The sequence below is a fragment of the Pezoporus wallicus genome, unplaced genomic scaffold (assembly GCF_028554395.1).
Source record: "Pezoporus wallicus isolate ANWC-B61680 ecotype Strahan unplaced genomic scaffold, APGP_CSIRO_Pwel_v1 contig_5767, whole genome shotgun sequence".
NCBI lineage: Eukaryota > Metazoa > Chordata > Aves > Psittaciformes > Psittacidae > Pezoporus > Pezoporus wallicus.
In genome coordinates this window covers 4,435,462-4,460,984 of record NW_026640599.1, presented here as the reverse complement: position 1 = coordinate 4,460,984, position 25,523 = coordinate 4,435,462, and the positions used below count along the sequence as shown (strand labels likewise).

The window sequence follows — 25,523 nt, the reverse complement described above, 5'->3', positions numbered from 1 at the left end:
GTAGTCAGGAGCAACAGATGTTGGCTCAGACCTCCAGCCTTCAGAAGGGATGTGAAATACGCAAACTCCAGAGAAGGGCAGAAATTCTGCAACACCATTGTGCCTGATATTTTCTACTAGCTACTGCCAAATGGCTTCCGAGATCTGCTTATCAGGGACATCTGGTATTCTGCATTAGCCAACATGAACTGGTCTGGAACACTCAATAGCCTCAGGAAAAAGGTGTAAATTCTCATAATTAAAGATGGGGTTTTGTTTGGGTTTTTTTTGGAGTAACAAAGTTACTTGACTCTTCTGAAGCTTAAGAGGTCACTTAAATTTGACAAGATAGCCCATCTGCAATGACTTGTGATCTAGAGTTCACCTACACGCTTGCCTTACCAGCTATAAAATCTTCATTGGCATACAGCCGTTTTAGTTTATAGAAAGACTTGTGCAAAAGCAAATAATTCTTCATGGTCTGTTGACAACTCCAGAAGTGGTGCTTATAAACTTCCACAGAAAGCAAGTTAACATACATGGCACCAAGTAAGAGAAGCTCTCTTTCAACATACCAAATAGCAAATGTAGGAACACTCCAGAGTAGGTGGCTTAGCTCTTGCCCTCCATGTTTTTTTGTTTATTCTGCAATTCACGTAGATAAACAAACATTTAAACTACTGAAAAAATCCTGGAGAAATCTAAATGTAAGTCATCATATTACAATTTACCAAGAAATATTCATCAGCCAACCAACAGCATGTCTTCCAGATTCTCAGCACTTTATTTACTGTTTATCTGCTCTGAATGGAAAAATGGTGATAAAATTCAATTTTGTTTTTACCAACATATACAGACTGCTGCAGTCTGTATAGCCTTCTAAATTACAGTTTCTATCGACAATTGTTACGCACTGCAGTCTGTGGAAAATGGATGGGAAGATACTTTTCCCAATGAAGCATATGAAATCTGTAAGGCTTACATTTTCTTTCTGGTAATAATGTTACATTCCCAAACAGAACAGAATGCTTGAAAAAAATGCAAGCATTTTAAATATTTTCCTCATGTCACCTCATCCACACATGCATACTAAGGCCAAACATGGCTGAAACCTGTAGTAGATTAACCTCTCAACCTTTTTGCCCAATTTCATCAGGGGGAAGTTAAACTACATGCCACAAAATGGATATTCTAATACATTTTATGCTAGATCAGACTATCAAATTCCAGAAGGATTAGACTCCTGATTATATATCTAAAGCTTTAAGGGAGCACAATTACTGAACCAGGGTTCATTTACGATGGATACATTGTTCTATAAAACTTAGAATAGTTAGGGTTGGAAAGGACCTTAAGATCATCATGTTCCAACCCCCCTGCCATGGGCAGGGACACCTCACAGTAAAACATGTCACCCAAGGCCTTGAAAACTGCTAGGGATGGAGCATTCATAACTTCCTTGGGCAACCCATTCCAGTGCCTCACCACCCTCACAGGAAAGAACTTCCTCCTTATATCCAATCTAAACTTCCCCTCTTTAAGTTTTAACCCCTTACCCCTTGTCCTATCACTATAGTCCCTGATGAAGAGTCCCTCTCCAGCATCCCTATAGGCCCCCTTCAGATACTGGAAGGCTGCTATGAGGTCTCCACGCAGCCTTCTCTTCTCCAGGCTGAACAGCCCCAACTTTCTCAGCCTGTGTTCATACAGGAGGTGCTCCAGTCCCCTGAGCATCCTCGTGGCCCTTCTCTGGACTTGTTCCAACAGTTCCATGTCCTTTTTATGTTGAGGACACCAGAACTGCACACAATACTCCAAGTGAGGTCCCATGAGAGCAGAGTAAAGGGGGAGGATCACCTCCTTCAACCTGCTGGTCACGCTCCTTTTGATGCAGCCCAGGATACGGTTGGCTTTCTGGGCTGCTAGTGCACACTGAAGCTGGCTCATGTTCATTTTCTCATCAGTCAAAACCCGCAAGTCCTTCTCCTCAGGGCTGCTCTGAACCTTTTCTCTGCCCAACCTGTACCTGTTGGAATTACTCCTACCCAGGTGTAGGACCTTGCACTTGGCATGGTTAAACTTCATGAGGTTGGCATCAGCCCACCTCACAAGAGTGTCAAGGTCCCTCTGGATGGCATTCCTTCCCTCCAGCGTATCAACCAAACCACACAGCTTGGTGTCATCGGCAAACTTGCTGAGGGCGCACTCAATCCCACTGTCCATGTCAGCGACAAAGAAGTTGAACAAGACCGGTCCCAACACCAGTCCCTGAGGGACACCACTCGTTACTGGTCTCCAGCCGGACATTGAGACATTGACCACAACTCTCTGTGTGCAGTCATCCAGCCAGTTCTTTATCCACTGAGTGGTCCATCCATCAAATTGATGTCTCTCCAATTTAGAGACAAGGATGTCGTGTGGGACAGTGTTGAACGCTTTACACAAGTCCAGGTAGATGACAACATCTGCTCTACCCCTGTCCATCAGTTCTGTAGCCCCATCACAGAAGGCCACCAAATTGGTCAGGCAGGATTCCCCCTTAGTGAAGCCATGCCGGCTGTCACCAAGCTCCTTGTTGATTTGCATGTGCCTTAGCATGCCTTCCAGGAGAATCTGCTCCAAGATTCTGCCAGGCACAGAGGTGAGACTGACTGGTCTGTAATTCCCCGGGTCATCCATTTTCCCCTTCTTGAAAATGGGGGTTATATTTCCCTTTTTTCCAGCTGTTGGGAACTTCACCTGACTGCCATGATTTCTCAAATATGATGGCCAGTGGCTTAGCAACTTCATTCACCAGCTCCTTCAGGACCTGTGGATAAATTGCACATAAACCACAGACAACTTCTCCTTCTTAAGTCTGTTTTAGCTTTTGTTTATTTTTCAGTGCTCTGGAGGTTCAAAGATTTTGATAGAAAAAGGATAAAAATCAAATTCCACACTTTACCTCACCTAAAAGTTTAGGTTTGTATATCCTTAAGAAAACACCCTTCTTTTCATCAGTCCCCAAATACTATACTTCACTAGCATGTGGAAATTCTTCCTGTCCTCCAGTTTTGTTTTTTTTGAAACAACACCTGAAACTAAGCACAATGTTTCAGGTGAGAGTTGATTATCTCACTGGATCTTACAATATACTACCCACAACAACAGAAAAAAGCAGTTCTTTAAAAAATGCTGCCAAGTCCATTTCCTACCTAGTCGATGAACAGAACACTCTGTTTTTTAGATCTTGCCATTGAATGCTGACAGGTTTTTCCACAAGTAACAAAGGAAAATACAAGGGTTTATTTTGCAAATGGTTAAGAAGTTATAACCTAGCAAAATGCATAAAATGTTCCAAATTACTAACAGACAAGGTCACGCTAAACATTCTCAGTAAAAGCACTTCCCCAGATTTTCTGACCCATTTAAGATAAAAATGAAGGGGGGGGGGGGGGAAGTAAAGGTATCAGCAGTGCTTATGCAGTTCCCATTCAAGGGAGCAGACTCTTGGCTAAATCCAGAAGCAAGCTGAGCAGACTGCAAGTGATCCATTCTTCTGTCACCACCAAGTGCCACTGTAATCAGTCAGAATCACTACACTACAGGGACATGGGACAGAGGAAAGCAGAAGAAAGCAGACATACTTTATAGCTTTTGGTAAAAAAAAAAAAAAAAAAAGAATGTTTTAAAACAAATCCACATTGAAATAGGGTGTCCTTTAGAAAATTCTTAAATAAGGCCCAGTACCTAACTGATACAAGTAATGCCAAAGGCAGTCTTAAATTTAAAAAATAGCTGATGATTTGGCATCCTCATTTAGAAGTCAGCTTTCATTAGCTCATAGAGAATCAACAAGTAGTTCTTTCTAAGAGGAAAAACTATAGAAAAAATTTATTGTTTTGGGTTTTTTTTCCTCCCCATAATCAGGACATCAAAAGAAATACACAATTAGGTAATCAGAATCAGTGATTTTTTCTGGAATAACAGTTCTCTCCCATATCTTACCAGGTGGCAGATTAATTCTGTGATTTGACCTTTACATCAAGCCCAGGCATAGTCAGTGCCTAATGATTAGTTTTCCATCCAGTTGACCACCATCATTATCACTGTTTGAGTATTTGCATTTTCTGTATGTGTCAATAAATGTCAAAGAATACTAAACAAGTCACCATGCACTAAACTGTAAAAACACCTTCCTGCAGAGATACAGTATTTTTTTTCTTCTACTCTGAAACCACCATAACTTTCAATGCAATAGGTATGAGTTACGGAAGCCTAACTTAAGGGTGGAAAGTCATGGTCTTTGCCTCCCAAATGACTCTAACATTTATATAGCAAAGACTCTCAATACACATTTTATAGGAACTGTACTGTAACCTGAGTGGGCATGTGTGAGCACTGGTGCATTTACACACCCTTATATCCCCACACATGCAACTCTTTTGTCATTATTAATGCCAGTTATTCAGCAAATTATTCAAAGCAGTTGCTGGACTGAGCTTGACAGTTTGGAGAATAGATCATGTCACCCAGGAAATGTAATGCAAACTTTACATCCCAGCTGAAGAATCTACAAAGCCTGGGAACTGTCACATTTAGAAGCACTTCATCAGCATAGGGAAGCAGACCTTAAAAATGTATAGCAGGTTTCTTTCCCTCAACCAACCTGACAGCTGTAGCTACAGGTCCTTCATTAATTCCAGTCAGGGCATGTGGGTCCAGTTGTGGTTGACTAGCCAAAAAGAACCAGCATCTGGGACAATCAGGTCCTACCAGATGAAATCAGAGCAACAGTTAAGCTTACAAAGAAAGTTTTGGCTGCGATTCAAGTTTCACTGTTATTTACTTAGTAAAGAGACACTATACAAGGGTTATTTGGCCTATGCAGTTTGACTGGAAGGGGAAGAAAAAAAACAAACCACATTTTAGTTATTAGGGCTGTATCATTCCATTTGAAAAATAAAAAATGCACAAGTGAAAAGGGAAAAAAATGACTGTATGTATCTGAAAAACAAACCAGCCATGCTCTCCTTCCTTACCAAACTTTTGCAAAGATCACACAAATACTGAAATTTCCTTATCATTTAACATAACACTACGCAAACTTCAAGTATAAAGGAAAGCAGAAACTACCTATAACTTGTCACAACACCCTTCAGCCAGAATACTGAACTAAATAATACCAAAATATCTGATGCAAGAAGGTATCTTCTTGTGGTCAGAGTACCAACCCCCCCACCCCCCCCCGCCCATCCCTGCCAATGAATCATGACAAGTTGTGAGTCAGTATTAAGAACCCATTGTGAAAGCAGAGGTTCTAGCGTAACAAAGCTGCTCAAGTGGAAAACTGATTGGAGGGGAATGAGAGGAAGGGGGAAAATAAATAAAGCAGCATATCATATCACAGAAATTAAGAGACAAACTGGTTTCTGTTTACCACCACATTTAGAGATGCAAAAAAGAGTATTTTGAACAGTTGAGAGCATAAATGTCAGTTGTTATCATCATAGCTTGGCAAACACATGTTGATGCAATAATATTTTATGCAGCTAAAATAAATTTCAGCCATTTTGAGATAATGCCCAGTAGGACAGGTATCATGTCCTCTAATTAGAAAGCTGCTTTATTGCAGCACTGAACTAGGAACCATTTGTAAAAATAAAAATAAAAATAAAGAAAAACAGTCAACTAACACTGCTTTATCTTGTCCTATGAAAGAAACACATTTTGCCTGAAAACAGAATTTCTCTTTTTGAGAAGCAGCACCTAACATGAGAAAATGGGATAAGCTTTGACATTAATGGCTAATGTACACAAATGAAAGCAAAATACTTCCACAAGCATACACTTGTCTATTCATTTCAAGGCCACAGAACACAATAGGTGGAAATGAGCTTTAGAAAACACAACAAAAAGCAGATGAACATTCTACCATTATATAAATACAAAGTACTTCTGTTGAGATGAAGCAGAAAGCTTGCACTGACAACTGGAGTGAAGGTTTCTCCCTTACCCTTTACATAGCCATCTACTATTAAATGCATTAAACAATCACCATGACAGGTAGCACACCCAGGACCCATGGACATCTTGAATCCAACAGGGCAAGTGTGGTAACAATTTTCAGGGGCAAAGCATCTGCCAACTTCCCACACTGCCACTGCCACTTCCACTTCCTTTTTGGAATATCCCCTTCTCAACAAGGCCTGCACAAGATCTCAATGATACCTGTAGGTATTAAGGTGCTTAATACCTACTAAAGGTATCAAAAGAGAAGAATAATAATGAATGTTTAGCTTTGGAAAAAAAAAAAAAAAACAACCAAATCCACTTTGTTTTCAATAAACAAATATGCAATATATTCAGCATGGAAAATAAAGATACTGGAAATGTTTTATCCAAGCATGTCAACAAAGACAAAACAAGCTTCATTTTCCAAGAATACTACTTATAAAGTGGTTTTCTTTAAGACACACTAAATATTAGTCACCCAGATTCATTGTGTTAGCCATCCAGAAAATAAAGTAAAACCTACAGTATTTATAACTGTGCATCCTGACAGTACTTCCTTCAATATTCTGCATTGGTAAATAATAAAAAAAAACAAGCCAAAAGAAATTGAGTAGCTCTTAATTCAAATTTTCCAATGGAATAATTAGTTGGGGAGTTTTTAGAGTGATCCTTTAGATGTAGCCTTCAAGGTCACCATAACCACTACCTTACTTAGCCCACATTTTCAACGATATGATAGAGTTGATAGGCAAACACCTCAAAGCTTGAAAATGACAGACAAAGAAGGCGCTACTAAAGTGCCATATATACATAAGGAATGACAGAAGATATAGCAGGAACTGAAAAATCACTCTGTGAAAACTCCTTGAAGTTTACTCCTGTGTTAAGAAAAGAAAGCCGTATTGTTTGAATTGGGTTAATTAATGCATCTATAAAACTTCTATTTCCAGCTTAGAAATTAAGAGCATTTGAAAAGCAAGCCATTAATAGTCTCCAGTTGTTTTCTGTGGTTTCAGAAGCAGCAAAGAGATACACACTACACTAGCTTCTGTAAGATGTTCTTTCAAAATTCAGAAATAGAGCATTTGAAAAGAAACCTTTTATCTCTTCAGACAGCTTCCAGAACCTGGAAAACATGTACATGGAAAGGATAGAACTGAAAACTTACTGCTATGAAGAAACAAAATAAAGCAAAGCAAAACAAAACAAAAATCAAACAAAATTTAAACAACCTCTCCTTTGCCCTGGACAGCTCATCTGCAGCAATGTAGGAAAATCAATCCCTTGGATAACAGCTCTTTTATCCTGCCTAGTAAGGTAAAGATAGGAAAAGAAATCTGCTTTTTAAAATGATTCATGCTAATAGGAAGACAGTTTCTTTAGACTGTAAGGCACAAAAGCAGGGGTAGAATACCTTGATACACCAGCATGTGCATGATACATGAAAGCTGCATTTAGCATGCAGAACCAGCACTTTTCACAGGTGCCCAGGCAAAGCCAAGTCATTTGAAGTCAGCAGAACAGGATCCAGAGGAGCCAGGAAAGACTTGAGAAACTTCAGAGGGGCTGAAGCAGTTTATCCCCACTCCAGTGGACCTTTTCCAGGATACGCCCCTCTCCCCAGATTCGCTTGGCTGTGGGGTTCTAACATAGTCTCCCCACTTCTCTGTTCCCAGATTGGAAGTCTCTAACCACAGCTTCGCACCACCAAATGCGGTGCAATGTATCCAAGCTCTTCAGATGCCAGAAGCCCCATGTTTCTTCCTCCCCTTCCACCTTGCTGCCCAAGACAAAATGTTTCAATCGCTTTTGCCAGGCCAGTTTAGGTATCTAGGTCAGCAAAAAAGAAACATATAACCAGTTTTACAGTGATTTTAGTCCCTGAAGTAACTCACCATGGTGCAAGATGTACATAAAGACCTGCAGGGAACAAGATGAGGGGGAAAAAGAAGAAAGCAGAGATCAGACCCCACAGTCTCATGAGGCCTCCAGCCATCAGCAGTTACATGAGGCCGACCATAGTACAGCAGTGTCCCATTCAAGTGCTTCCGAGTGCCAGGGCCCACTCCTAATTCTTTCCCATGCCAATAGAAAAAAAAAAAAAAAGGAAAAAAAGAATCCCTTCTGGTTCGGGGGGTATTTTTATGACACCATAAAATATAAGCATGCTCCCAAATTACTATAGATTTTGAAGCTATTTGCATTTAAGGGGGGGGTGTGGAACAGGGCTCACCAATTATCAAGTGCAAGGGATGAGCTTCACTCTGAAAAAAAACACCATCCTGATCACAGTGTTTCTCAAGCAGCAGACAGGGAAACAAGGACCACCTTACTTCTTATGTTGAGCTTGGGCAAGCTCAGCCCAGAAACATCTTGAAGAAAGAAAGTTTCAATAAGAAACTCAAGGCCTTAAAAAAAAAGAAACAAAACAGCTTTTCTATTGCAATGCTGGAGTGATTTCTTCCTTTAAAAAAAAAAATATATATATATATATTTTTCAAATTGCAGCACATCTGACCAGTTAGTTCAACCAGCTTTATGGAGCAAATAAACTCCTACCCAGGCAACAATGCAAGTTCATCTTCACATAAAGATCAGCTAATCTTGAACAGTTACTTCAATTCACCCAAGGTAAACAAGCCCTCATTCAGTATAACATTAACTTTCTTTCTTCAGTTTCTTCTCTCTTCCTACCTCTGCTGCTCTTCCCCTGTTACATGCTGTAGCAAGCACTTATTCACGCTGCCCTCACACAGAATACTCAAGTACAGATCACTCCCCATGCCCAGTTCTTCTCTGTCCCTCTTCTGCATGCCCTGCAGAAGAGAATGCAGTCCTTGTAAAACATGACAGGCTAGCCTACACTACATAATGCAAAGTAAAAACCTAGGCAGGCAGCCGACTTCATGAGAAAGCTATATGCCTCTCTCCCTGGAAAAAAATAATTTTTCTTCAAACATAAAAATTAACATTTTGTTTAACAACATCTGAGGTTTCAAAAAGTAAAAAATAAAGAAAAGCAGATGCGTTGAAATTACAGTTTTTATATGATCCACAACATACTGGCAGGAAAAAAAAAAAAAAAAAAGATGAATTTTTATCATTTCTACCTGAACTCATAAACCACATTTTGACTTGACTAGTCACATCTTACAGTCAGAAAAAGTCACACTTGTCTTTTCTGTGCTGAAGTTGTGCAACTTGTTATGTATTGCAGAGTTTAATAAACAGCCTACTTTTTTCTAGAGTAGGCAAGGCCTTAAAGCTGATGTTAGAGTAACTTTCCATTCTCTGTGGGATAAAGGCCTAACGTCATAAGCAAAGATTAACTTTAGCATCATTGGAGTGGACTGTTCTGTGCAACCGCAATCTCCGCTCTCTTATGCTCCTTTTATTGATGCTTCAAGAAATCAGGCTTGTGATAGCTGCATTAAAAGCAAGCCAAAGTCAGTGACATTGTTGAGGGATTCAGGTTCTTGATATGAAGCATCCTGGTGCTACTAATCTTCTTAGATAGGGACTATTTCTCCAGTTCTCTACTGCTCTGTTTCAGTCAAATACTCCACACAAGTGGAATACATGCAGCTCAGACTTGATGCAACCCAACTCTGGTTGGGTTGCATTCCAACAAGAAGGAAGTGCAGCAGGAGGGTCAGGAGACCTCTTTGGATGGATAAGGAGCTCCTGAGGAAAATTCAATTGAAAAAAGAGGCTTATAATAAGTGGAAGCAAGGACAGGTGGCATGGGAAGAGTACAGGGATGTTGTCCAGGAAGCTAGGGACCAGGTTAGGAAAGCTAGAGGCCCAGCTAGAATTAAACTTGGATAGGGGCATTAAAGATAACAGGAAGGGATTCTACAGGTACATAGCAAATAAAAAACAGACTAGGGAGAACATAGGCCCCCTCAGGAAGCTCTCAGGAGAACTGGCTACACAGGATTTGGAGAAGGCTGAGGTTCTAAATGACTTCTTTGCCTCGGTCTTCACTGACAAAGGCTCTGACCAAACCACCCAAGTCTTGGAAGGCAGATGCAGGGACTGTGAGAATGAAGACCTTGGGCCCACTGTAGGAGAGGAACTGGCTCAAGACCATCTTAAAAATCTGAACGTGCACAAGTCCATGGGTCCTGATGAGATCCATCCACGGGTCCTGAAGGAGCTGGCAAATGAAGTTGCGAAGCCACTGGCCATCATATTTGAGAAATCATGGCAGTCAGGTGAAGTTCCTGATGACTGGAAAAAGGGAAATATAACCCCCATTTTCAAGAAGGGGAAAACGGACGACCCGGGGAATTACAGACCAGTCAGTCTCACCTCTGTGTCTGGCAGAATCTTGGAGCAGATTCTCCGGGAAGGCATGCTAAGGCACATGCAAATCAACAAGGTGCTTGGTGACAGCCAGCATGGCTTCACTAAGGGGGAATCCTGCCTGACCAATTTGGTGGCCTTCTGTGATGGGGCTACAGAACTGATGGACAGGGGTAGAGCAGATGTTGTCATCTACCTGGACTTGTGTAAAGCGTTCGACACTGTCCCACACAACATCCTTGTCTCTAAATTGGAGAGACATCAATTTGATGGATGGACCACTCAGTGGATAAAGAGCTGGCTGGATGGCTGCATGCAAAGAGTCGTGGTCAATGTCTCAATGTCCGGCTGGAGACCAGTAACGAGTGGTGCCCCTCAGGGATCGGTGTTGGGACCGGTCCTGTTCAACATCTCCATCACTGACATGGACCTTGGGATTGAGTGCGCCCTCAGCAAGTCTGCCAATGACACCAAGCTGTGTGGTTCGGTTGATATGCTGGAGGGAAGGAATGCCATCCAGAGGGACCTTGGCATGCTTGTGAGGTGGGCTGATGCCAGCTCATGAGTGCAAGGTCCTACACCTGGGTAGGAACAATCCCAGGCACAGCTACAGGTTGGGCAGAGAAGAGATTCAGAGCAGCCCTGAGGAGAAGGACTTGCGGGTTTTGACTAATGAGAAAATGAACATGAGCCAGCAGTGTGCACTTGCAGCCCAGAAAGCCAACTGTATCCTGGGCTGCACCAAAAGGAGCGTGACCAGCAGGTTGAAGGAGGTGATCCTGCCCCTCTACTCTGCTCTTGTGAGACCTCACCTGGAGTATTGTGTGCAGTTCTGGTGTCCTCAACATGAAAAGGACATGGAACTGTTGGAACAAGTCCAGAGAAGGGCCACAAGGATGACCAGGGGACTGGAGCACCTCCCACGTGAAGACAGGCTGAGGAAGTTGGGGCTGTTCAGCCTGGAGAAGAGAAGGCTGCACAAAGACCTCATAGCAGCCTTCCAGTACCTGAAGGGGGCCTATAGGGATGCAGGAGAAGGACTCTTCATTAGGGACTGTAGTGATAGGACAAGGGGTAACGGGTTAAAACTTAAACAGGGGAAGTTTAGATTGGATATAAGAAGGAAATTCTTTCCTGTGAGGGTGGTGAGGCACTGGAATGGGTTGCCCAGGGAGGTTGTGAATGCTCCAACCCTGGCAGTGTTCAAGGCCAGGTTGGACGAGGCCTTGGGTGATATGTTTTACTGTAAGGTGTCCCTGCCCATAGCAGGGGGGTTGGAACTAGATGATCTTAACGTCCTTTCCAGCCCTAATGATTCTATGACTTGTAACACGTCTAGCTTGTTCTACATGGCTGATGCAACTGTTAGTGCTTCTGGTAGCATTTACTGCTATAGAATAATGGGCATTTTGCTCTCAAAACATAAGAGTACTGCCAAATCAAGAGTAATAAAACCACAAATTCAAGATTAAAAACAAACAGAGAAACTGCAAAATCTATAGGCAAGGTAAGCAAAAACTTATAGACTGCATAATGCCAGAAGAGTATTTTATATAAATGTGTAAACACAAGAAAGGCTGATAGTTCAACTGAACGATAAACCTCTGGAAAATCTTCATCGTAAATAGGATACAATCAGTACTACAAAATTTTACAAATACTCATCTGACATTTTCTTCCTAAATGAGGTTATTTTCAAGAATTATGTCTTCTCTCCCCCACTCCCCCGAAACAAACAAAAAACACATACAGAAATAAATTCTGAAGAACAGAAGGGACGCGTTATTAGCCTTTTTGATTGTTAATGTAAATCACTAAAGTAATTTTCATCAATCCACACATACACACTTTCTGTATCTTTAAAAAAAAAAAAGTCATAATACATTCCAATATCCCAAGTCTCTTTCCCTTAAAGCTTCAAAAATCTCAAGCAGAATCCAAAAATACACTTTAACAAGAACCAGATCATAAAAGGATTCATTCCCAACACTTGAGTTTAGCATACAGATATTCCTTCTTTGTCTTCTCCACCTTCCTTATATTCTCCATGCAAATCTTCTTACCAATGGTTCTCAAAGTTCTGCAAGATATCCATCTGTTCTCCAGAACCTTATCTCCACAAATTCTCATTGTTAAAATTGATACCCAGCAATTCCCCTCACTAGCTTTATAATAATTAAAATGAAAAGGCTTGCATTCAATCCCCACTGACAATTTCAAGTGTTTCATCTAAAGCTATGTGCTGGGATTAAGTTCATTCTCATCATGGTAGCCAGTATGGGGCTGTGTTTTGGATTTGTGCTGGAAATGCTGTGTTGATGACACAGGGATGTTTTAGCTTTTGTTGAGGTTTTGTTTACACAGAGCCAAGGACTTTTCTGCTCCTTACCCCACCCCACCAGCAAGGAGGCTGGGAGTGCACAAGGAGCTGCGAGGGGGCACAGCCAGAACAGCTGACGCCAACTGACCAGAGGGATATTCCACGTCATATGGCATCATGGTCAGCATATAAAGCTGGGGGGAAGGTGGGCCTGGAGGCTGTTCCTCAGGAACTGGCTGAGCATCGGTCAGGCATGGTAAGCATCACTTGCCTTTCTTGGGCATTATTTCTCTCCCTGTTACTCTTTCCTTTTCATTACAAATTGTTACTATTATTGTTGCTATTATTCTTTTATTTAAATTATTAAACTGCTCTTAACACACAAGTTTCCTCACTTTTATGCTTCCAATTCTCTTTTCCCCATCCTGCTAGGGAGTGAGTGAACAAGAGGCTGTGTGGTGCTTAGCTGCTGGCTGGGGTTAAACCACAACAAGCTATTAACTCTTAAACCAGTTGTGAAAACACCCAAGTCAATAACTGTTTTCCTTAACATCAAAGGAAGTTATTTTTGCCCAAGCAATAAATCTCACAAAGGAGTTTATTTCAAATATACTAATCAGCTTTTTACCACATCCTTTTCCTATTTTAAGTCATCAGTGAAAATTATTTAATAGGGTGCAGCCTGGCATTACCCACTACCAAACTCATTCTACTTCTTCAGGGTGTTCTTAGCCATTCAAAACATCGTTAAGTTCTTCTTCATTGGTCATTAAAACCAACAAAAATAATTTCTATAAAACCAGAAATTTAAAATACTGAAAATAAATTCCTGGTTCTATAGTTTCTATAGAATCTGAACTACAGGAATACCAGTAGAGACTTCTACAACACCAGGTCCTGATTTAGGTCAGAAAGGAGTCCTGGAGTACTTCACATTTCTAGTTCCAATGTACTTTCACATCTTTAGATTTTAAGTAGTGTTGAATTTCTTAGTATTTTAACGTGCAATTAATTGCTGAAATTTATACGATTGGTATTGTTATTTGTTTCATCTCTAGCCAATAGAAAAATTATCAGAAACTGGGTCTCACAGATTCTTTTAAAAGTCTTCAAACATGCTGTCAATAAACATACAACCTTTTGAGTTCACAAGTTTCTTCAAGGTACCTCGGAAAACTTTAATCACAATAACTCATAAATATAAAAAGCAGCGTTAAGTGCAATTTCATATTATCAGAAGTCCATTCCTGTTCAAGGCATGTCCTTACAATATTTAAACAGATACCTTATCAGCACTAAAAGTTTCCATAACGTAGTAGACCTAAATAGGTTACGTGCAAACATTCTTGAAAATGAGTAATTCTTGTACCTGGATGGTCTCATCTGGTTTAATAGAGCTTTACTAGAGCTACTTGTACATGACACAGTATGTAGGAATGGAAACCAGAATTACTTTTTCCTTCCTCACATTTGATTTTTTGCATTACTTGTCTTCAGCTGTTACAGACCCTTCCCAGATAATGGTTCATTTTACAGGTGATGGTAGCTTTTAGATGACCTTACTCAGTTCATCACACCAGACAGATACGAAGTTTCCATAGTGACATAACTACTTGAAAGAGTGGTCCAGAGCAGTAAAATACCCCTTCTCTGTCACATCACCAGAAGAGCTAAGAGCACTATCTATTCATTGTTTCAGGTTACGGTTTGTATTTTCTACGAACAGCTTGGTCCACTTCCATAATGACCTAGAATGCTGTAAAATATGGAAACACGCCCTCATTTTGTATTACTGTTATGGCTAAGGAATTTTTTTCAATTTAACTGGAATTTCATACATGAATCGTCAGACTGAAAAGATAGGCAGGCTTCTTAAAAAACCATAACCAACCCACCAAGAAAATCACAAACAAGCCAAAAAAAAAAAAAAAAGAAAGAAAAACACCCTAAAGAAAAAACTATAAAACACCTCAGGCTCTTCCTGGTACCCGCAAAAAATATAGAAGAAAGAAAAAAAATCCCACCTTTTCTATCTGTTGTCTCAAACCATATGAGAATATTAACAGATTGACTTAAATGTGAACAGACAAGGACACTGATGCAAGCTATGATTAAAAAAGAAACTACACCAAGATTCTTGATACAACCATGTCACTAGGGATTTGACATCACAGACTGAAAACAAAAGCAAGTCAAAGACCAGACCTTCTAGAAATGAAACTATTATACTGAACCTGCATGTGTTATGATTGTTCTTAAATCAGAGCACCCATTCTTAAAGTCTGCAATCCATCTTTGGAATTAATACAAGAGGGAGAAAGAAAAGCATTAATTGTGGAATCCTTTTTCATACTTTCTCAAAAATTTCCAGAGACAAGGTTATTTCTGGTTACATCTTTGAAGCACTGTATCACTAGGCAGACAGCATTTAGAGAACATACATATTTAGCAGAATTGCATCATCATTCACTGGCCACTTGACAAGTTTAGAACAGTTCATAATATAAGGAATCATTTTAATAAATCTCTAAACTGCTGTGTTATGACATACAACATTACTAACATTACAGATGTTAAAGCATGTGTCTATTGTGCTACGTGCCAGCTAACAAAACAGACAAATAAGAAAAGGTAAAGCTCTTATATTAATGTGAATAGACAAATATTTCACTAAATGTAATGCAGTCCTCAAGAAAAAAAAAGAAAGGTGAATTTAATTCATGGTTATTTGAATTATCATCCAGTATAATAAAATCCTTTTCAGAATTCAATTACCTCCTTTAGGCATAAAAAAGGATAATCATAGGCTTTCTTACTGACACAGTCTTTTGTAAATACTGAAAATGTCTTACCAACTATGATATTGTCATTTCAAAGGGTACTCATAAAAATTGTTCTAAAAGTTATCTGTAAAATAGCATCAGTAACTTAAGCACATTTTTAATTGTCTCTGCATTAGGATGGCTTCTTAAACATCACAGTGAAATAAAAACATGACAAGGAAAATCACAGGGAAAGAAAGATGCTATGCTGATAAACTAAAGAGAGATAAGCATCCCAAAATCTTCTCAAAGTCCTAAAAAAAAATAAAAAATTAAAAAAAAATTAAACAGACTGACTGACTTACCTCAGAACCTTAAATCTGGAAATGTGCATCTGCTTGGCCACATAAAAATAACTAAACCATGGAGCCAAGCAACCTTATTCCCTGTAAAAAGCAGAACCAAATATTCAGAATCTACAAACACAGCTTATGGTTTGTTAGATTTGAAGACAGATCTAGGAGAGAACCTTTCACACCAGTTTGGCAGGACATGTAAAGAGTATCTGGAGAGAACAAGATGAGTACAGGGCTGCAAAGGCTGAAAAACACAAGAAGAAGACTTCAAAAATTGGAGTCTGTTTAGACATGCGTCACTTTAATAAGCAGTAAGAACCCAAAAGCCCAAATGTTTCGGCAGGTATCAAGTCAATCTACTCAATTAGAGATGCTCAGCTATGGAAAGATAAGAGGCAAAAATGGAAAATTTATCCAGTCCAATGATAAAGAACTTTGTAAGAGGTTCCTCCTCAGTGAGAAACTCGGGCTCAGGTTTAGCATCATCACAGGAAAAAAAAAAAAACCACCATATTTTAATGCTCTCTGAATAGAAGAGCTTGCAGGATTATGGGATTGTTCTGCTGTTGTTTTAAAGCTGATTCCAAAAGGTACAGATACGGCTATTCACATCCAGTTTTTAAAGGAATACATTTGAACAACAATAATGATGGCAATGCAAAATACAAGCAGAAAAGTAAAGATATGATCCAGGTATGATAAATTTACCTACCACTTTCCACAAGTTAGCATCATTGTTAAGGACAGGTCCGAGTCCTGCTGGTATCCTTCTGTTTGTTATACAGGGCTAACTCTCCATTAATTTTAATGAGGTAGTGCAGATTTCCACTTTCCAACCCCATACTGCAGCCCTGATTTTGGGTAGGATTCCTTTCTGGTGACAAATGGTTTGGATGAGCTCAGAACTTCTCCCGCAAAGTTAACTGTGTGACAGAGATGTCCAACCTACCCTTACCAGTATTGCCACAGCTTACAGACTGATGGCCACTCATGTGGACAGTCACGTTATTTTTTATCTAACGTTACTTGGCACTGTTACAGGAGCTGTACATCCCAACTCTGAAGGGTCACTACCCCACTCAGTCACATTCAGGTGGTATCTAGTTAAAGCATCTTTCCATATTAAAGTTTTATATCCTGCTATGAAAGCTTTGAAATAGGACTAACATCTACAGACATCATGAGAACAGCCATTCCCAATAAACAGATTTTCTAACTAAAAATATATTCTATGAATACAGGCTTAAACTGTTGCTAACCTCCATTCTTTATTCAGACCTACTGTTTCATAGTTCATCTGTCCAGTATAGCCTAGAAACTTGGCACTGTGCCCTTTACACAGATTTACCTTGATCTGAAAACACTCCATTTCATATTCAGCACTTTCTCCACTCTCGATACCTACACTCATATCACCACTTCATACCTGTGCTCATTCTACTTTTTCTCCAAGCAGCTGCTAAAAGCAGTTAAGAAAGAATATCAGGCAAGAGAGACTTCTGATCCAACCTAATCTGGCAGGTTTCATGTGCACCTTATCTATTGTACTGATCCTCCCTGCCAAATTACAGACACTACCACATGCCACACATGCTTATGCAGCTCACACTACAGAACTATTCACCTGCCTTTTACAGCTTCACATCAGAGTACTGATCAGTTAAGCATGGCTTGTCAATCATTCCTATACTTGGAAATTCACTACAAGAAAAGGGTTGTTTGCTGTTTTTTCCTTCTCCAGAGAATGAGGCCCCAATATTTATACCAAAACAATTATATCAGACCATTACTAGGTTGGTGAATTTCCAAAAAGGGGTTGGGAGAGAGGCTACACCGGTGAAAGTGCAACCGGTATTACTATACAATATTTTTGTTTTCAGTGTCAGATGGGTATCTCCAATCTTTAGAAATCAACAGAACCCTTACCATGAAGCATCTATATCTGATGCATAAGGATCTACAAAGGCTAAGAAAGAAAAAGATTACCATAGACCACATCTGTCATAAAACTAGTCTAGTGTTTTCTCTCATTTCTGCACACATCCCATTTCCAGATTATGCCCATATTCCCCGCTCACCCAGCAACTGTGGAAAACTGCTGAAGTTGCTGCATAAGTGAGTCTCTAAAAGACCCTACACACAGAGGTATCATATAAAAAAGCTGCACAGATAATTAAAACATAAGAATGTTTTACATACACTATGTAGAATTTTATATCCAGTAGCCACCTTCTAAAAGTTTATACCCCATCTTAAGTTTATCCTAGATAAGAGCTTTGTATAAGAGCTTTTGCTCTTATACATTAATTGATCAAGGCAAAATTTAAATTCTCACCATATCAGTTAAAATGATACAGTGACTTTAAGAAGTATCCTTTTAAGTAGCCATGCATAACAGAGTTTATCTGTGCCACTGCCTGCAGAATCAAGGCTGCAGACTACAAACGTAATAGCGACTTGCAACCTAAAATGAGATCTGAATGCACAACAAAGTAAAATTAGGAGAAAAAAAAAAAGGAAAACCATTAAAAAGTCATAAAAAGTTCAGCACCAGCCAAGTGCATTTCTGTAGATTATGTGCCTGTGAGATCGCACTCCCACTTACTGCTTACCACCTCACTCCTTTCTTTCAGGAAGGCCTTCTTTCTAACAGCAGAGAAGGAACCGTCATTTTCAGACAAACTGGTTTTCAACCCAAACACAGAGTGATTAAAAGTGGGATATACATTAGAACCTGCCTGCTCCATGAAGCTCTCATAAAATTGGAACAGATACCTGGCTGTTACCAAGGAAACAGCAAGTAAAGTCCTATGTAAACTATTAGGTCTTTTAACCAGAAAATTAGGAACAAAAAGAGGGCTCAGTACAGAAATGATTTACTGCCATCTACAAGACAAACTCAGTCCCTAAGTACTTCTCATCCTTTAATCAAGTGAAGCCAGATACAAGCTTTGAAACTTGGGATTTCTGAAAGAACTTCCAGGTTCTTCTGGAGAAATAGTATGATCCGCCTTTAGTTAAATAGAAATCTCATCATTGGCAACAGCAGCATCTTCAAGTATGTAGAAAGCTACAGAATTTATACACACTAACAAAGACCAAAACTTACAATATATACATGTGTGTAAAAACTGCCACGTACCTTACATAGTAACATCTCTAAGCAGCACATCCCTTTCTCTACCTTTGATTCTAGCTCAAACGAGACACAAAAATCTGGGACCTTTCCTAAAACACTGTTTCCAAACAAATAGGAGAAGCCAAGTAATTCAGTTACCTGGAAATAAATATTCTACATTACCTGCTCCTTATCTGTATGAGCGTTTTTTTCTTCTTGTCAAAGTTTCCCCTGTACTTACTGCTGCTGCAGCTCTAGCGGTATCGGCCGGTAAGACGACCCAAAGAAAACCAAGCAAGCTGCTAGTGTTGTAGCTGTCACATGGTGTAAAATTGCCGTGAGCAGGATGAGACAATGATGTGCTTGAATGATAGCAGCTGTTCTGTACTGGCATCGCCATGAGCAGAGCTGTAATCACAGCCAGGTGCAATGGTGGGAATTTGGGGGGATAAAGGCCACGCCTGCACCTGTGGCGCTGTGTAAGTTCTGTAACAAATGCTGTATTTGTTTTTTAAAGATCATCTGTCATTTTGACAGGCTCCCTACCTGAGCGCCACTGGAGCAAGCCAGCTTTTGTATTTCCTTGACAAGGCCTCTCTCCCTTTTGTACAGCACCCAATTCCAGACTCATATGTGCTTCATGAACAGAAAAGGATACGGTAACTATGGTGTAGGAACCACTGAATCATAAGAATTTGAAACACTTCTTGTTACTGTGATCAAAGCTAAATCCTTTAGGAAGATTACCTGCACCAGCACCCTGAAAAGAATCCTGAGACTTGAATACTTTTATACTACACACTTTCGAGATAAAGCACGATTTCCCTGTTACTGAGAGGGGCTTCCTCTGGTCACATTTAACTATGGTGAGCACACGTTCAACGAGGACTGCTGTGCCTCTTGATCCATCTATGCAGCTTCAGGCCTGGCCACCAGCTGCAAATGCAACAGTCTACGGATAGAGACCTCAACTCCGAGGCCATTAAAAGGCATATTCATTCGGAAAGCAAAAACAATCCTAACCAACCGCTCATTTACACAACGAGAAGTACATGCCTTACAAGCAGGACATAAGGGACGCCAAACCCACTCGTGCCCCAGAGCCCATCACCGCGTGGAACGGCAGAGGGGCACCGTTAAGATTACGGGTACGATTTCACCGTCCGAGGCAGCGCGTACCCCGGGAGGGAAGCGGAGGGGCCGGGCGAGCCCCTTCACCAGCGGCAAGGTGCTGTCAGCCGGTGCCCCGGTGCCCCAGAAGTTCGACCCCCCTCCTCGGCAAATGACAGCTATCCTCTCCGCACCCGCGGAGGCAACGCGGCCACCACACCTCAAACCACCACCATTCCCCCCTCATGCCGCCCTGGTTCCGGCTCTCGTTGCCTCTTTTGCATTCTCAGAACCGCTCCCGTCACCCCTTTACGCCCTTGTTCCCAAGGCGGGCACGGCTCTCACCCAACTGCGGCCGCACCGCGGCAAGAAGCGACCGCCGCGGGACCCGCACGTTTATCCGATAGGAAGGGAGAAGGCAAGCAACCACTCGGACCGGCCCCGGCAGCGCCGGGGCAGCGACAGCCCAGTACCCCACCCCGAGCCCCGTTGCCCAGGAAGTTGAGCGCGGTTCGGTCGCTCCCCACACCGGGCAACCCACCCCCTGTTCCGCCGGGCAGGGGCAGCGCCCGGAGCCGCGGGACGCCTGCCGGTCGCGAAACAGCAGCAGCAGTGGCGGCGGCAAACACCTACCCGGAAAGCTTCCCAATCTTCACAAAGCTAAACACATCCATCCATGCAGCCGGCTAGCTCTGCCCGTCACACTCGCTCACTCCAGCAGCGGCGACGATAGAAGCAGTTCCATGCCGGGAGAAGATTGCGTCCAGCGGCAGCAACAGCCCTTGCAACAGCAGGAGCCGGCGGAGACAGAGGCTGCTACCCCCCTCCGGCTGGGAGCTGGGCGTGCAGCATCTCGCAGGAGCAGCACTCATCAGCGCGCAGCCCTCCCCCTCTGCTCTCTGCTCTCCCCTCCCCGCCGCCCCGCTCGCTGCCGCCTTGCCCCCTCCCTGATGTAACTCAAGGAATCGGGAGGGCGAAGGAGGTTGCCGGTCAGGAGGGCTGCCCTCCGCCCGGGCCCCGCAGCGCTCCGGGAAGCTGCTGAGCGGGAGGCGGCAGCGATCCGCCGCCCGCTGCCTCGTTGCAGTATCCCCAGAGAAGGAAGGCGGTGGGGATGGGGGGGCTGAGGAAGGCGGAGGGTGCAGCAGGGAGTTTCTCCCGTCGCCGGCAACGTCTCCCCCTCCTGAGGGGTAGCGCAGGGCGCAGGCGGCGGCGGACCTGGCGAGCGCCGCCCGCTGGATCCACCCCGAGACCGCCGAAAGCGGGACGGGGGGCCGAAAGGGTCTGGCTGCCCTCACGCCGCTGCGGGACTCCCCGCAGGGCCACCGCAGCGGCGGCGGCGGGAACGGAGGGCAGGGGGTCGGGCATTGAGGGGGTGCCCTCCCCTGGCTTGCCCGTCAGGGAGAGGCACGGCTGGGAGAGGGGACGGGCAGCCCCGGTGTGGGAGACGCGGCTACTGCCCAGCCGGAGAGCAGCACCCTGAACATTGCAGGAAGACTGCAGCCCAGGGTCCTCCTCCGAAGCAAAACTGGAGAAAGCAAAGGCCTCTTCGCCCCGCTCCCGGCGATCTCCCCTCGGCGATCGCACTTGGCCGTGCTTCCCTCCCGGGTGGAAGGGGCCGTTGGCTTCAGGCCTCGCACAGGGTGCTCACCACCCACCAACGGTGGACAGCTGATGGGCAGAGCTCGAGTCCACCGCCTGGCGGTGGTACCACCCTGGGACCTCTCTACCTGTGCCGGAAAAAAGACTTGGAGGAACGGAGCCCTCGTTGTGATGGAAACATGGTAAGGCTAGTTTGTGGCAACTAATTAAAATCAAGCATTGTTCATATCACGTCTTGTAGAAAAATGACACGTCCGGATGTCTTGATGCAAGAACAGTAGAGACACGCTGCCTTATGCTTCTGCCCTGCATTAGGCTTCAAAAAAGACACTGGAGTTTAGCTCTCTGTAAGCTTCCTGTAAGTAAGAAAGGTAAGTAAAATTCAAATACGTCTTCCCACAAGCTCTACATTGCGGTACAATAATTCTCAGCATGGGAATGGCTTTTCTCCACTTCAGTGTTTATAATTTTTTTCCCTGAATAGACTAGTACACTCTTTATTTCCTGCCTTTACAGAGTTTTGGTCTCTTCTGCAAGCTTGCACCTGCACTCTCCTACCAACCAAGAACTTCAGAAGTTACAGTAGAGCCCAACATGCAGCTTCCAGCAGCCAGATGAAAACAGTGCACGTTTTTAATATTAAAACTTGTGTTGATAAGAGAACAAAAAGAGCAGACAGTATGAGCAGTCACTGTGAACTGGGTTTCAAACTATTCTTTAAAACAGTAACAACGGAAAATGATTGATCATCTATTTACACTGGAAGAACATTGAACTGCCAACTAAAAAACGCTTGCTGGTCTACAGTGGAAGTAACTGGTTTGGGCATATTCTGAAATGCCGTATGAAGTATTTTATGCTAATGCATCAAAATACTTGTGTGGTTCTCCCATGTAACTATATTTATTTATTGTTATACCAGATTTTCATAAAAGGCAGAACCTGCTCCTGTCATTCACGCTGCTGTATTGATTGGTAAAATTTACAAAGATAACACAGTTTCAGCTGGTTAGAAACTGATTTATTTATAAAACTGTCATTATTTATTTATAGACTGAGGAGATAGGCCAAGATACTACAAAGCTAACTGAAGCTGATGGAATGATATACCATCTATAAAATTAAGCACATATGCTCTGTATCAAAAGAAGTTCCTGTCTTGAGCACTTCATGCTCCAAGGCTTGTCACGTAAAGGTACCTTAAAGTGGGGAGAGGCAGAGAAGTGAAGAAGTTCTGAGGGGTCACTAGAATTTCTGTGGTTTCAGGGTCTTCAGGTGGAAATGCAAATGGGATCCTATGATACATTGACTGGAGCATTTCCAATAGAGACAGGTAGAAAGGCAGAAAGCATAAGATCTGATCAGAAGTGCCATACTCAGCTTGTTTTAAAAGTACATTTGAGAAAAAGGACAGCAGGTGCAGGAGAATGCTGAAAGAGTATTAAAGGTAATGAAGAGTTGATCTTATGCGTGGCTATTTGTTCTTGCTAGCAAAACAAAGACTAAGAGGTAAAAAAGATTATTTATAAATACATCAGTATGGTAAACACAGGGTGTATCCAAAATGTTAAGGCTTTATGGAAAGTCATTAAAATTTGAAATAAAGATTAAATTATCTTCTCTTTTTTTGACATTCCAAACAGATATATGTAGCATTGCTATATTTATAGCAATTTTATATCTTTGTTTTCCTAGGCAAAAGCTATTGCGACAGTACATGTTTTCCAGAAAGGCTGTGACGATACTGTTGGAATAGCTAACATCTTGGAGGTCCATTAACACTAGTATCACAGTAGTCATATTTCCAGATGTGCAGACATGAACAGAGAACCTGGACAAATGTGCTTCTTCCAGCTGTGCTGAGTCCTGATATCGTTTTGCAGCTCTGCTATGGTGAGGAGACTGGGGTATGAGACTGAGTGCTTCAGTTCATGGTTCTCTGGGTTTTGGTGTCATAGCAACTGAATATAAAACTACACCAGGGCCATAGGAGAAGATTAAAATTTGCCTACCCAAAGCAGCAAGTTGGTGGGCATTGCTCTATTTCAAGAGTAAATGTTGATATATATAGTTAGGACTGGCTTTGAATCTCTCACCTACACTCAGAAATCATATTTTGGTATTATATTTTCATTTGCAGGAACATCAACTATACAGTGTCATGACTGAGCTCTTGCACATACATTTATACCTTTTAGTTACTACAGTGAATTCTTCTCACTAATTACCAAAAGTTAGGGATCCAACCTCAGCTAGTCACACCCTAAGTCTGTGGTCAACAGACGCTTAGCACTCCAAAATATGCCCTCCTAGAAAAAGTGACATAACTTGCCTTCTGCAGGTGCTTTATTTTCTCTGTCCACCCCAGCTGAGACGAAGCCCAGATGCCTGCCTTTCACTAGAGAACTGTTTTCCAGATGTCTAAAGTTAGGTGAAATAAAGCCGGTTTGAAGGTGACAAAGGTGCATGTAAATGCTGAATAAGGACAGACAGGAAAACAGCATGTATTTAGTATCTCAGTAACAAACAATAATTGAACATGAAGTTCTTAATCTTAAGGCAGGAGTCTGACATCAATTCCTGGCTGAATTCTTTGCTGGTTGTTTTTTTAGAATGGCATGGTAAATATGGCTTTTTGAGGATGCTTTGTTACCATGTATTGTTACATTTTGTCCAAAGTAATCCAATTATGACACATAATACTAATGTTTCATGTAATCATAGATATCCTAGTGTAGACTGTGTGACAGTAAAAGCCTTAACTTCATATGGTATGGCAGTTTCATATGCATTTATGGAGAAGGGATTCTTTGTCTTGTTTTGTAACATTCCTTGTTCTAAAGGAAATGGCACATATGTAATGCACGTAGGAATGTTATGCCATCTTAACTTTAAAAACAATTAAGTCACTGTAAGGACTTCATTTTTTGAATACCCTAATTGTTTTGGTCCCAGGGAAACTGCTGTGAAGATGCAATTTAAATATCTTTATGAATGAAGAAACATTTATTTTTATTCCTGGGTTTTAGGGTCTTTCATTTTTCCTTCTAAGTCAGAAGGAAAGAAAATGCTTTGGGCTTCCCTGGATACCACATAGTACAAACTCTTACCTGGACCAGTATAATACCTGTTTTGTTACAAGATGAGTAGGATTTGATCCTAGATAGTTTAAATGAAGACAGGTCGAATCCTGAACCAAAAACATAACATGAAACCCCTGGAAATGGCCAAGGTCTAGTTTTCATTTTAATATGTTTGGAAGTCTCACAAGTTTTCCTCTCAACAGAAGTTTTAAACCCATCTCTATGCACTGCTTTTTTTTAAGGCTAGTCAATAGTTTTTAATGATTTAGGTTCTTAAAAAGATACTTAAAAGTGCTGTATCTCACTTTCAAAATGGTTTTGAATTCACCTCCCAAGAAAACAGCTGAAGATATCATGATTTTTCTGCAGTGTTTGATGATATTACTCATATCCAAATGGCAACAATGTTTAGAGGAACCTGATAATAGAATCCGTTGAGTAATGAGGTGTTAATGCATAGCTGGTGATGCGAAGTTTCAAAGGAATCTATTTTGTCATTGTGATCTGATATTTACTGAATGCTGTTTCTAAAGATAGTTATGCCTAAATCATGTGGTTAGTTCTGTAGTACTCTGGGCTACTTGTATTTTAAACTGTTGCATTCCTTTTTCAGCATTGAAGCTTCAAAACACACATTTTCTAGCAACCATTTCTTTGGTGCTTACTACCCATATACAAGTCCATATATAAATACTGTAAACATTACAAATTTACTCTATGTCCATATTTATAGCATTATCAAGAAATCCCTCTGCTTACCTTGAATCTATACACCAGCTTCTACACCTCATTTTGGGCACTTTCATCAAATTGCTTTGTCAGGCATAATTTTTTTGTTGACCCATGCAGACTATTAAACACTCAATGTTTTCATTTTTGCTATATAATTTAGTG

The 25,523-nt window shown here is 41.5% G+C and overlaps 1 protein-coding gene across 4 annotated transcripts in view; it reads right to left on the bottom strand.

Annotated features, from left to right (window-relative positions):
* The window catches only part of FRMPD4 (FERM and PDZ domain containing 4), a 306,521-nt gene extending 285,670 nt beyond the window's left edge, over positions 1 to 20,851 (bottom strand). For 3 of the 4 annotated variants that reach the window (XM_057419685.1, XM_057419686.1, XM_057419689.1), the window contains exon 1: positions 20,581 to 20,850. In XM_057419685.1, coding sequence (XP_057275668.1) covers positions 20,581 to 20,621 — 41 coding nt within the window. In that variant the 5' untranslated portion in view covers positions 20,622 to 20,850. Of the gene's footprint in view, positions 1 to 20,580 lie in introns of all 4 variants that reach the window. The other variant, XM_057419691.1, reaches the window with a different exon arrangement.
* Between the last annotated feature and the right edge of the window lie 4,672 nt (positions 20,852 to 25,523).